This window comes from Anguilla anguilla, chromosome 4 (assembly GCF_013347855.1).
Source record: "Anguilla anguilla isolate fAngAng1 chromosome 4, fAngAng1.pri, whole genome shotgun sequence".
In the NCBI taxonomy this organism is placed as follows: Eukaryota; Metazoa; Chordata; class Actinopteri; order Anguilliformes; family Anguillidae; genus Anguilla; species Anguilla anguilla.
The window spans coordinates 32,931,782-32,946,230 of NC_049204.1; the positions used below are offsets into that span (position 1 = coordinate 32,931,782).

At 41.2% G+C, this 14,449-nt stretch overlaps 1 protein-coding gene across 1 annotated transcript in view; it reads right to left on the reverse strand.

Moving 5' to 3' along the window:
- The window catches only part of adarb2 (adenosine deaminase RNA specific B2 (inactive)), a 149,979-nt gene that overhangs the window by 4,729 nt on the left and 130,801 nt on the right, over positions 1 to 14,449 (reverse strand). Inside the window, exons 5-8 of the mRNA XM_035411962.1 lie at positions 9,523 to 9,691; positions 7,383 to 7,534; positions 5,885 to 6,053; positions 532 to 713 (exon numbers count right to left, since the gene is read on the reverse strand). Coding sequence (XP_035267853.1) covers positions 532 to 713; positions 5,885 to 6,053; positions 7,383 to 7,534; positions 9,523 to 9,691 — 672 coding nt within the window. The remainder of the gene's footprint in view (positions 1 to 531; positions 714 to 5,884; positions 6,054 to 7,382; positions 7,535 to 9,522; positions 9,692 to 14,449) is intronic.

The window sequence follows — 14,449 nt, forward strand, 5'->3', positions numbered from 1 at the left end:
TGTTTGAAAGCCTATAATACCTGTGTCTAAATGTCTAAAATATGTATCAAGATAATTTTTTCAATTCTGCTGTGGATCCACTGGGGGTAACCTATACTTTTTACAGCTGTTTTACCCAAATCTCCTTTCCAATCTCCTCTGATTTGGAATGCCCAGTTTCTTTAGTTAAGAGGATCCCATCCCTGCACCCCTCTCTGCCAATTAGGAGAGTGCAGATGAGCGACTGCTCTCCTTGGAAACACTCTGTATCACTCTGCGATCCGTCAGTTGAGCTTGCAGTCATCGAATGAGTGCGACTGGACTCTGTGGTCAGCTCGCCGAATGAATCCCTCCATCCCCGGGCAACGGTACAGCCAATCAGCCTCTATCCACACCGGCAACGTCTGCATTTGATACCAGCCAACAGAAGCAGTACAGTAGCTTTATTGAAGCCGTTTACATGGAAGTCGATGGCCTCGGTTTAATTGACATTTTTCCTTGACTCACAAACAAATATTTAAAAAATAAAACTGGGGGAAAAGGATGGCGTACCGCTGAGGAGAGGTTGGTTGCGCCGGTAGGAGCAGGGCAGGGGTCCGACGCGCTCCAAGCGCCGCGTCACCATCCTGGAGAAGTGGCCGGGGTGGCGGAGGCTGCCCACCGTCAGGCTGTGCAGGTAGACGGGCTCCGTGAAGTGCGAGAGGAGCGACCCTTGGACTCCCAGGACGTTCCACCTGCCAACACAAGCAGAGCACCGCGCGCTCAGCGCCGCCCGGACCCTCCGCCGCCTTCCCCGTGAAACGCGGAGCGCGCAACCGCGCCGTCCGCACATTACACATGCGACACGGGGGCAGAAATCCCCCCGCTCGTTACGCTGGAAGGACACATTAGCATCCGGATATTCATCAGCGGTGTCCGAGGTTAATGTGTTCCAGTCACTTTTTTTCCGCTCGCCGTGTTTATTAATACGAGAATAAAGCAAAGAGCAATCGCCCTGCGCTTTCAATTATTTATTTATTTTTTGGCTATAAGGGTTCACAAGGGATCTATGTTCATTTAATCATTAATATTGTCTACTACCACAGTATATTTTAAGTTCTTAAAATGAGCATTACAGGTTGTGGGCTGTGACAAATACCATCTAATGAGGCTCCGGGTTTTTACCACAGAGTGGCAGCTCAGTGAATATGTGACTGGACTACTGCTGTAGGTCTCAGGAAAGACAACACAGGCGCATACATTACAACCTGTGGAGGCTGTCAGAAGCCTTTAAAAGTGCATATACCCCCCCTTCTGGATCTCCCGCAACAGCTTCCTCACCTCACACCCACCCCCAGCACAGCACCCCCGACATCCACTGCAAGCGCAGTAACAGCGTGACTTTCAGATGCATGCTCCAGGGGTGCAACACAGAGCTCCCTTCCACACCACTGAAGTGCCAAAGCAAAGAACCATGGGATACATTCAGCCACAACAACAAGGCATACCAAAAACCTGACTGACAACCTTTCAAATGTGCAGCTCCTATGCTAGTGCCCCCCAGGTACCAAACTGTGATTGCACTGTCCTTGGCAGGATGCAAAGGTATCCTGGTAGAGCTGGCCGCTGGGACAATATACTGTGCTCACTATGGTGACTGCCCCATGCAAAGTATTTTAGAATGTGTCAGGAGTAGCCTTAATTTGAATAAAGTTCACTCTGTATTTATGTTATTATTATTTTATTATGACAATATAGGTTGACTTTATATGAGGAGTACAACAGGGATCAGGTTTGGACCCTTTGCTATTTTCTCTGTATATGTTACTCCTTGCTAATATAATTAGAAAAGAGTGTTACTTTCCATAGCTATGCAGATGACACAACTACACAACTCAGTGTTACCTCTTGATAACATTGCAATTAGCCATTAAGTAAAAGGTTTAAATAACATATCTTGGATATCTTCTTAGATTCAGAGCTTTCCGTCTCATACTAGAAACATTACTAAATTGCTTTTTTTCACCTATAATTATACCTATACCTTTCAGTCTAATGCTGAAAAATAATTGTATGCATTTGTCTCAAGAAGACTAGATTACATCGATGCACTTTTTTGTCCTTCCAAAGCACAGTGCAGAAAAATTAACTTAATAACTTGGTTCAAAATACTGCTTCCAGATTACTGACAAAGACATGGAAGTGAGCTCACATTACCCCAGTACTTCCTTGCACTGGCTGCCCGTTTGTTGTAGAATTCATTTAAAAATGTTTTTTCTTGTTTTTAAAGCCCTGAATGGATTGGCACAAAAACACGTTGCTGAATTTTTGGGACAATATCAGCTCAGACATGCCCTCCAATCTGCAGATGCTGTATATCTCAGTGTCTCTGTTCACTACAAAAGAGCAGGTAAAGCTTTCCTTTCCTTTTATGCTCCTAGACTGTGGAATAGCCAGCCACTGCAGATCAGAGAGGCACCAACAGCAGAGTCAATCGAAAATACATCTTTTTACACAAGCTTTTAGATTTGGACTGTTTTTTATGCTTTTATTCTTATTTAATCTTCATTTATATTCATTTAATCCTGCTTTTACCTTTCTGATCCTTTTAGGATTTTGAGTATTTAAAGTGTTCTCCCATTTGATTTGATTATGTTATTGTAAAATGATATCTGTTTAGCACATGATGAGCCAACACATACTGGACCAGTCCTTTCTTGCATTCATCTGAGTAGAGCAAAACATGCACTCGAAAAGCAGTGAAAAGTTAAAGGTTAAACTTTGCACAGGGTACCCTGTAAATTTTTTAAAAAACAGCATGCGTATGGTGACAGCAAGAGTGGCTAGGTGGTATTGGCGCTTTTAGAATTTTACCTGGTATCAGCCCAGCCAGCACGCACCAATCAGACCTTCCCGTGTGCCGGGTGTCACTCTGCCAACATTTAGCAAATCAGCACTGCAGCGAGCCGCTAGTGGACAGTTTAGGTGAAGCAGTCAAGATGGGGGTCGGTCATTAAAAGAATGCTAAATAGTTCATGGATCGTCCTTCCGCAAACAGGATGCCGGAGTGCTGATTAGGAAGACACTGGCGAAACAAAAGCCCTCCCACAGCGGTCTGTGTTTGGATTAGGTCATCTCAATGTTCCCTCTTTTTCCATTGAGCAGAATATTACATCACTTCTTTTTTTTAATGATGAACAAATATTGTTAAATACATTGCTGCATAACAGCTTGGCCCAGGTTTACAGCACGCGTGTTGGACGAGGTGGTGTCTTTGATACTGGTTTGTGGTGGTGGTTTAAGCATATGGGTATAGTGCTGGTGTATGGTGAATTTAACAAAACTCATTGACTACCATAATACAAATTTGATATATATATATATTTTTTTTTTGGTTATGTTACTTTCAGCCATGTTTGTTATTAAAATGTTAGTAAATATGAAAATTATGACACAAAGTACACTCCCCTTCCCCCAAACATGTACTCTTTACAAAAATAATAAGCTGTACTTATGCTAAACCTGCACTGCATGCTCTTGCACTGGATAATGACTTCATGAAAAGCAATCATTGCCAAACGTGTCGCTAATTTTTACATCATTGTACTTTTCGTTAATTAACGCATCTTTTTCATTACTGCAATTATTACTTTTGCCTCACATCTACGTGTATGATTAATAACGAGTCATTGTTCTTTTTTTGCTTCCCTAAGCAGACGATTAACATGAAACACTTTCCAGGAATTGCCAAATGCCTGAAATGTGGTCCTATATACCTGGAGAACAATCTGTTCGGGGGATCTGTCACACCTATTGTTGGAAAAACGGCGCTCGTTGAGATTTTTTTTTTCGCTCTCTCTCCCAAAACAGAGACAATTTAGCCTGCAATATTAATTTGCCCAGGAAGCAGTGCTGTGAATTAGAAACATCTTTTAATCTCATGCAAGAAAAGACAGCCATCTGGCTGCTGTAAGGATTTAAGGGGGGAGTCTCCATCTCTCCCTCCTACTCTCCCCTCTCGCTCGCTCCGTAAACGCAGGGCCATTAAAGTAATGTGTTCATCTACATAAAACTCAAATGGAATATAAAGGATAATATTCATACAAAAGCCATTTGAGCCTTCAATTAAAACAGTCATTGGCTTAATTAAACATCTACTCTGGTCAATCAGGTTCCCTTCCTTTTTTGCTTTTGGAGAAAAAAAAAAATGATAAAAAGACTTCTTTTTTTATTATTATCTCATTATCATAAAATAGCTCTCACTGGGAAAGCAGAAGGGCCATCGTTTTATGAGCGAGGAGATGATGGAGGCGCAAGGAGGAAGGACACAAAAGCCGGCCTGCCCTGGTTCCCCGGCCGGGCGAGGGAGATGTATGGGGCCCTCTGCACTGGGGCCCGGTCAGGGGGATAAGGCGCTAAGCCTCCTTTCACAGCCGCTCTTGACAGTGACCTTGATTAGCTGCCCCCCTGACCCCCTCACTTCAATGGAAGTACGCTATAATTTACAGGGATATAAAGTGGAGATGGGGGGGTGGGGGTGGGTGGGGAGGGGGGAGTTGGAGAAGCAGGATGTCCCCTTTCCTTCTTATTCTATTTTTTTGTAAAGTAATTGCTTTCACCCCGGTGGTGACCTGGCCAGATTTAATCGCACCGCTTCCAGCCCTGGCCAACTGAATCAAATTGGTCAAATTAACGGCGGTGGAGGGGGAAGAGGCTGCCGGTCCACGTTTATCCCGCCGCACAATGGCGGCTTTACAAAAACTCTCTGGGCCAAAGCCGTGGTGAAAAGCGGGGAAACGGGGATTAAAACTTCAGATTGCCTTTTGTCATTGTTGTTTTTGTTCCTGGAATGGGTTAATAGTCGCGAGCTGAGAAAAAGAAAAAGAAAAAAAAAAAAAGTCTTACGAGAAAAGAGCGAGAACATTTAATGTTATCGCGAAAAGGGTGTCATCGCCCGATTATAGAAGATTGATCGGTGAGGAAACTCGTTCACTTAAAGCTTTAACACTTTAAACTTGATGCATTGTACCGCAGATCTGACATTAACTGAGTGGTGTTAAAAATACTGCAACTGATGACAGGTTTTTGCAAACAAAAACGAAACATATTTGTCTCTGCTCACGTTACAATTGTTCCATTGGCTCTTGCAATATTTCATACTGTATCCCAACCAGATTGTGAAAAGACAATATTTCCTGTGCAGACAAAGCGCATTTGCTGTGCTTTAAGTATGGAAACAGAAAGGGTACAGGAAGTTAGATTCACGTGGTGAAGTATCCTAAACCGTTTAATTATCATTGGATTTCCCAACGTGCCTCTCAAAATTATTGGACGCTTGGAGGCCCGCCCACTGTTGAGTACAGAGCCACAGTGCTGCCGCTGGACAGACAATGCCCCCGCCACAAAGCAAATATCAGGCAACCTTTCCTCCGACTGTTAAAGTGCCTGATAATAATGCAATGTTTAAACTGAGATCCAAATCTTTAATAAAACCTAAGCTCTTAATAAAGTTAAACCTCAAATCAATATATTTTACTTTCGTCCCTCCACCAAAATGTCACAGCGGAGTCAGGTCTTCCTCAAAATGGAAAACCTTTCCTTTAGCCTACACAAAGAAAAATGAGTCTACATCTGATCCTCCCTCTCTAAGGCTTGGACCTATAATTTGAAGGTACTGGGTTCAGTAACAGGGTATATAATATGCATACTGTGGGGGATTACAGGATTTGTCCCAATATTGTTGACGGAAATAATATTCTACCACCTGCTTTTTTCTGAAATCGGCAAGGGGAGGTACCTGCTTGGATCCAGATGTTCTCATGCAGCCCATTGTCATCTCGGTGAAATGGCTACGATGGTGGTCCTCTGCGGTTAAAATCATTTGAGCTTTTTCGTCGTTCCTCATCATCGGACCAGTGGGGCTCACCTTGTGATTTTGTCCGTGCAGGACATGGTGATGAGCTGTTCCCCCTGAAGCACCCCGTCCCACGTCTGGATGGCTCCGTGGTGACGCACGGGCAGCGTTCCCTCCCCCGATTCGATCTTCGTCCGCAAGTGGCTGTGGAACTTCTTCACGAAGTGCCGACTGCTGTGTACTGAAAGGTTGTAATGGCAGACAGGGATGACTTAAACTTCATCAGCGGATGCATCACCGCTAAAGTGCAGCTTTCTTTTTAAAACCGCTCTTGCGCTTTATTCTTAGCTCTGCGTATGACATCGTTCTACGCTGAGCCAATATAACGATAATAAAAAGCATTGAAGGTTATTTTTGTAACCTTACCTGACACTGCACTTAATAGAACTACTTAACACAACTGGCTTACATTTCAAATTCTTGTCAGTTCTTATTAATAGCACTTTACTGCGGTATTATTTCTCAAATATTGTTATGCGACTATTCTTCTTAGTATAAAATATTGTAGCCTATAGTAGCTGGCTGAACAGCTGAGGTGGCTTCAGTGCAAACTGTCTGGGATCAAGATAGAAGAAGAAATTTTCGAAAGGGTTTTCTTATGTCATCTCAACCACTTTAAATTTACTGTCAGTTACGAGCTACCTGCATGGCTGAAATTTGAGCAATGGGCAAAAACCTTCCTACAGTATGTTTTTAAGTTGAAGACTGCATTTATTCATTGGTTTGATCACAGGAATAGGTATGGCTATAGTGTCACTTTGAATTACTCCTTGAACCATGAAAATGCAAAATTTGAGAAACAGTTCTTAGAGGGACCACAAAGACGGATTTAGGACTGCTGTGGTTGTCTTGATGCAATGTAGGCAATGCTAAGCTTTAAGTTCTCCTCTGAAGTCTTGAAGAAATGAAAAGGCAAGGTATTACATAACCCTAATGCATATGCAATTTCATAATCTGAGAAAGCTGCCTGATGAACATTTCAAAGGTTTAATGGCTAAACAAGTTCAAAGCTTTACAGGGAGTCTGTCTTTATCCTGCTACCATTGTTAACTCCTGACTGCTTTTTGAACTTCTCACTGAACATTAATAAAATGAAATAGTTCCCCATGGTAACCATAGACATCTCTCTCTCTGCCTCCCCACATAAATGTCATGCTAACCTAGCCAGTTTGTTTTGTGGTCTCTCTGACCAGCAAATCCGCCCAAAGAAGTGATTTCTCATTCCCAACGCATACACATACGCGTATTAAAATGTCACCAGGACCTGTTTTTTAAGCAATATCAAAAAAAAAACACATCCATACAGAAATGAACTGAAAAACCAAACAAGCAAAAAAGCAATAAAGTTTTCTGCAAACTTCAGCAACGAAAGACGTACTTAAACGCGAGAGAAGCGGAACTGAACTGAAACATTCTGCGACCGCTTCATTGATCCCAGCCAATGGGAAGGATCGCAGCTGAACAGCTGAGCAAACGGGCGGCAGAGCCGGAGAGAGCGGCTGTGTCTTACGGTCGGCGGTGATCTCGTAGGGGGAGTTGAGGCGGGCGTCTCCGCAGGGCGACGTGCTGATGTACATGTGGAACAGGATGTCGTCCTTCAGTCGGAACCCCGCCTCTTTGTGCCGGGTAAAGATCGAGCGCTCCCAGTCCTCTCTGCTTTTGCTTCGGAGAGACAGCGAGGAGTGAGATGGGGGGGGGGGGGGGGGGGGGGAAAGAAAGAGAAGGAAAGAAGAAAAGGGTTCGAGGTGAGGTGAGAGTGGCAGACGCGCAGCTGTGCAGTATATGAGATGTGAGGGTTCCCTCTCCTGCCGGAGTTTCCCCTCATCATGTTTCTCGCGGAGATTCTCTCCTCTCTCGTTGTGAAGAACAAAACGCCGTAATAAACGTTAGCACTCCCCTGGCTCCACTTCTTTATTTATTTGTCATAGCAGGCCCTTCACATTACTCTGCCTGAGCAAGCAGAGGATAGATCACCTCTGAGGGGAAAATAATAGCACTTTAACCTACGCGGTCTCTGTGTGGCTAACAGGAGGGGAAATGAACTCCGTTCTCACCCTTCACCGAAATACAAGCCTTTTGTTCTGCTACTGGTCGATAATAACAAGTAACAAGGTAACAATGAACACAGAGGGCCTGATCCAATCTAACTGCCAAACAGTTTTCCCTTACCTTTGAAATTCTAACTTGAGAACCCCTTTTTTTCTATACATGGGTACTGTGAATGGCAATCTTACATGTATGAGCAAAGGAAAAAAGAAAGAATTTCTATTTCTATTAATATAAAGCCATAACCAATTTATGACTGGAGAGATTTGTGCCTGGCATTGTGCGTGGTAGAGGCGCATTTTATTATTTTTTTAAACACATTGCACACTCAAACATCCATTAAATTCTCATTATAAACCACGGTGCATAGCTACTTTCAATAATGTTCCCAAAAAACTTGTATCTGGAAATATCCAGTCTTATTTTGGTTTGTGGTGTTACAGTATGATATTCTGAAGGACAGCCTCACCTGCTAGCAATAATCCCACAAGTAATAATTCATTATTTTCATATTGAGCTTGACCCAAAATGTCACAATATGACAGGTGAGACATACGTGATCCTGACTGGTCAGCCTAGTACACGTTCATAATTAATTTCTTCATATTTTACAGCCCTACAACGAGAGATATACAACCCTGCAAGATTTTGTCTCAATCTTGTGGGAAAACAATTTTATTTCTCAGTGTGGTGAAGTATAGTCAAGTAACGTTCTTGTGAATTCTCTTCCTATTAGGCATCAACCTTAGCTTTTGCGCCAGATTTTATGCAGAAGTGCACGTGCTTGTGCTTTGTTGGATGATGAAGGTCAATTTTGTATATGCAAATATGGCATTAAAGGAGCTAGCTGTTATTTCCACTGATCTGCCATATCAGAGAGTCCATTTGCCACCTCTGACACCTTGGAAAAGCCTGCAGTTTGTGACAGTGGCTAATACCATGTCTGGCAGGTAAGATTGTTTCCTTGTGGCAACAAGTGTATGATTAAAGAGGCATGTGCAGCGAAATGTCATTTTTCAAAGATGAAAAAATCAACATAATTCTGAAGGCAGCGCTGTATTCTGAAAAGAAAAAATGCTGATATTAAGGTAAAATGCATCTCAGACATGATCACTTATCTTTAGCTGGAGATAGGCTTTGCAGTAATTATGGTTTATCAGGCTTAATTATTGGAGTGTAGTTGGTTTATGACCCTGTGCTGTTACCATGGTGCTAATTAGGGGGATAATTATTGAGCATAAAATGCAAAATGCAGAAGGATAAAACAACAAAGATACAGAACAAAGTATGGTGCACTTATATTGGGTAATTTAACTGTATGATTTACTTTTACTTATTACAGTGCTTTTAATGAACTATTCAAAGAAACTTGTGCGTGTGTGTGTGTGTGTGTGTGTATGTATATGCAGGTGTGTGTGTGTGTGTGTGTGTGAGAGAGAGAATGAGAGAGTGTACGTGTGTATGTATGTTTGTGGTGTAATGCATAAAAACTTTGTTTAAGAATATGACTCACAACAATATGCATTTTAGAATTACTAATGATGTAGCCACTGCTATTCATTTAATTTCAATTTCAATTTCCATTAAAGAAATTAATGTATTACCTTAAAAACAGCTCCAGCTGTGAGTAAAGGAATCGGACTAATGCTCTCCTAGCGACTATTTCTGCATGACAGTCATTGACCACAAGTCCCTGGTCACTAATATATTCTCCGTTGATGCATTTTGTACCAGTCGATATAGCCACCACTTCTGCAAGCCTAAGATCCAAACCTGAGGGTGAGAGGGAGAGAGGGGGGGAGAGAGGGAGAGGGAGAGGGAGAGGGAGAGAGAGAGAGAGAGAGAGAGAGAGAGAGAGAGAGAGAGAGAGAGAGAGAGAGAGAGAGAGAGAGAGAGAGAGAGAGAGAGAGAGAGAGAGAGAGAGAGAGAGAGAGAGAGAGAGAGAGAGAGAGAGAGAGAGAGAGAGAGAGAGAGAGAGAGAGAAAACAAAACAAATTGGTTAGGTTAGCTTGACATTGCAATGGGAAGGCTAATGTCAAGGAAAACAATTACAAATACACTTATCTTTAAAATGACTGAAATTACAAATACACTTTTCTTTAAAATGGCTGAAATTACAAATACACTTATCTTTAAAATGGCTGAAAAAGGTATTGAATTAAAGAGCAAAGAAGGGCAATATTTCCAAGACAGTGATGATGCAGAATAATTACAAAACTTTAATCACAGTACATGGCATGCAAAGAGAAAAAAAACTACAGAGAACACCCAATGTATTGTGTATAGCTAATGTTGCAAATGAGTGGTGTCTTTGGTAGTAGAACCCAACCACTTAAACTCTATGACAAACTCAGTAAAGGGCTGATCTATAGATAGATAGATCAGTAAATAGTGATGCTGGAAAAATAAGGAAATTGTTTGTTTGATTGCTCAATTAAGGCAACAAAACCATATTCAACAATGTCTCATCTTTTGGGGGAAGAATCTTACAGATTTTATGTGGATTTGCGATAGAGCATTCAGTAACACCAATGGGTTCAAGCTAGCTAGATTACAAACAAATCTTTTCTACACAGAGCTGTAGCTTGCTAGCTAGCTTGCTACTTAACTAGCTATTTAGGTAGACACATGTACTGTAAGCAGAGCTCCTCTGAAAAGAGACCTTACATAAGTAGTTTAGTTTAGTTTTCAGGCATTTTCTTATCTTATCCAGAGCGACTTACATTGTTCCAATTATACAGCTGGATATATACTGGAGCAATGCAGGTTAAGTACCTTGCTCAAGGGTACAATGGCAGTGTCCTACCGGGGAATCGAACCTGCAACGTTTAGGTTACAAGACCAACTCCTTAGCCATTATACTACACTGCCACCTGTAGGACCTTGTGGCATAAATACATTTAAATAAATTAACAATTTGTCTTATTGGATATTTTATGTAGAACTAATGTATAGTTAGCCTTGAGGTTTGTGTATTTTAAATTAAACGGAAACTGTTGCGGGTATAATGATTGGGTCAATTTTGGCATGGAACAGTAGATTATACACACATAGGCTAGTGACTAGTGCAAGGCGTCTTTCATTACATTTGATGGTTCTCAAGAAAGACGATACTTTACAGGATGTGTTTCAAGTTCAGTATAAGAACATTCACAGATGCTACACTGAGAGAGACAGTGGTGTAAACAGCAATTAGGCAGACAATTAGTCAACCCATTTTGAATGCGTTGAATTATTTTGCAAAATAAATCGTTCACTACAAAAACCATTCTCTTAGAACATAATTCACATCAGTTTGTCTTTGTAAATGTAACAGTACAGGCTCAGCAGAGTGTGCTAAAAAGGGAATGATCAAGCATTACCGATATTACTCAAAGGATTTTGCTTCCTTCCCTCGACAGGCTATGAGCTCTGTCATCTCACGCCAAGCATGACTCCTGATTAAAATATAGTGCGTTACATCCTTACGGGAAGGAAATATTGTGCCTCGTTACAGAGCGTCATCTCTTCATTTCTGATGGTTAAAAAAGGGCCAAAAGCATTCACTAGAACTGCAGTGGGTCCAGGGAAACTGAACAATGACCACTGCACTACACATAATATAACTCACAAAATATATATTTTTGGAAGGTGAAAATGGCAATATAATCAGTCAGAATTATATATTTTTTTTAAATAGAAATTTTATGAGTAGAAAAAGCAGGCATAAAAAACCACCTGCCAATATCTACCCTATTTGTTAAATTGTAATTGAAAAACAGGGCAGAAAAAAAGAAAATGGTTCGGCAGGATTTTTGACAGTATAAAGCATGAGAGTGTGACAGGCTGGCTCAGCATGCTTAAACATACTCTCTGTTCACACTGACAAAATCTCTCAATCTTTTCAAAATTCAGGGTTCAGTGGTTTGGCCAGACCTGGAGGCAAAGTGTAACATATGAACTTTTATCTCCAATGGTCCAGATGGCATTGCACACAAGGGTGCATCACCTTCACAGAGAGATACTGTGTGCGTGTGTGTGTGTGTGTGTGAGAGAGAGAGAGAGAGAGAGAGAGAGAGAGAGAGAGATGGCAATGTACAATTGTATAATAACAATAATGATAATAATAATAATAATAATAATAATAGCGTAAATAGCATGGCTACTGAATCTTCTCACCACAACAAATATATCTGCTTTTAGAGACATTTGTTAATGTCTTTATTAATGATTAAATTAGCATTAATTTAAATGAGGAATAAATACAATACTGGCGACTAGCTTTTGGAATGTTTTGGAAACACCCCGCTTAAAAACACAAACTCACGTTAGAAATGCAATTTACGTAAATCTCTGTTTTCATATCTCTGTATTTCATTATTTTAATTGCACGTGACATGATGAAATTATTGTAATGCGATTAAAAAAATGAGTGGCGATCTCTTTTTGTGTTCTGGTGTCATTGCGGAACCAGGACCCACAGTGCGGTGGATCGGTACAAGGCGCAAACCTACAGCGATCTTCGGCGGAAGAAATAAAAAATGAGGCCATTAGTTTTGCATTCCCACAGCCATTATACCATTCCTGGAGCTCTGCATCAGAGAGAGTTAGGGGACCCTTGCATGTGATTTGAATTTACATCCTTGTACGAGGTGAATTATGAGCGCTCGGGCCAGGGATAGAAAAACTAGGGTGGGAACAAATCTCGGGAACGACAGTCAGAAAGTCTACAGCAAAACAAATCTGCTGTGAGTGATGTTCTCGCGCGCATCGCCATAGGAACTCCGCTAATACAATCAATCAGAGCCGCGCAACGGCTGTAACGCTTCGAAATGATCCCTCAGAATCCACGCCAAAACCCGGGAGATTTATGCAAGGCGCATTCCATTTATTTATTTATTTATTTATTTTTATATATTTTTTTTTTTTACCAGGGCCCATGTCTTATACTTTTTTTAGGCACACCAGGTTTCTGCACAGCATGTTGCCCGCACACCTGTGGAGCTGAAATATATTTGACATTACCTCAAAGCATTAGTTTGTTCTGGGTTGTAACAGAAGTTGAAAGGACCAAGGCCACACTGTATTTCACTTTTTTCTTTGGTGTTCCTCTTAGCAATTGTGTAGATCAATTTTTTTCCAGTCAAAAAAGCATGCAATAATTTGCCCATATTTTATCTCTGCGGGAAATTGCAGCCAAGGTCCCCTTGGTTCTGTGCATGTTGTAAAGAAAGTGCAGCTGACGGGACTATTTGCTTTTAAAATGACAATAATTGTGAGTCTCACAAAGAAAGGAGAAAAGGTGGCTGGTAGTTACCAAGGTAAATGCAGGCGGCAGTCAGAGAAACGCACTTGATTTCTAAACGCTATTAAAGGAGATGGGAGTCAATGGCTTAATCACTGGGCAAAGCAGCTCTCTTATCCAACAAATTTCACATTAATTTGCCCACACTGGATGTCAGTTAGCAAAATACATGCAGGTTTCGAAATCTTCACTGCAATGTGGAATTTGACTATTGAAACGGCAAAAAGTGGCTGTTACTAAAATCCCCAATGATGCAAATATGTAAACTGCCACATGCAATTATCAGAATTAATACGTATTCATTACAGCAAAGAAACCTAATTGTTTTAACACAAAGTTGAGAATCCCTGGTGGAACTGCTGTATACATCTCTATTGTGCGGAGCCAAGATAAAAATCCTAATCATACACAAGAATGGCAACAATTCAGGGTAACCATTAGAGATTTGTGCTTCATGATGGGCAATGAATTTAAGCAGGAGTTTCGCGATTCTCAATATTCATCAATAACTAACAGTCGTTAAACTCAGACGTTGAATTAATAAGAATCCTTAAAATAGACATAAAAATTTGAACACTTTCCTCCTGCACCTTGCGTGTTGTTGAGGAAAATTTGCCTATGGCTGTTAGACGGAAAACCACCGTGCGGTTTTAGCAGCACACGCCGTAGCTGCTTTGGCTCACTCAGGACCCTGAATCAATCACACAGACCCCACTCTGGAGGCCCTGGGCCAGCAGAGCAAGGGAGGATGTGGCTGGAAGATGGCTGCTCAACAACCACGCTACATTAAACTGAATGCTGCTAATTTATGGTGTTTACAGTAGGAAGAGCCGTTCTACTGGGGAAAGCCCTTTCTCCCGAAGTGAGGTTAATAAGTACCATTAAACGGGCATTTTCCAAATGAGTTTTGTTTTAAAAACGCAGTTCATCAGTTACTTTATGAGGCAATCATTTCATAAGGAACCATTATAGACGGGCTTTCATTCTCCCTTCAGACAGAGAAATCACTGGAAAATCAGCTTACCAATACTGTCAACTGTCATGCACCAAAAACTGATGAAAGCAGGACTCTAAAACTTTTCAAGTTTAACCTTTTTTTCTTTTAATTATTTTTTTACATTTTTTTATTTTTCAGGACCGACAGAAAAATGTTTTTGCAATAAGCAATTATTTTGAAGAACAGTAAATTAGCATTAAAATGGTTTGAGCCCAGAATAAAATGAACTTGCCAAGGTCAGTATTGATGA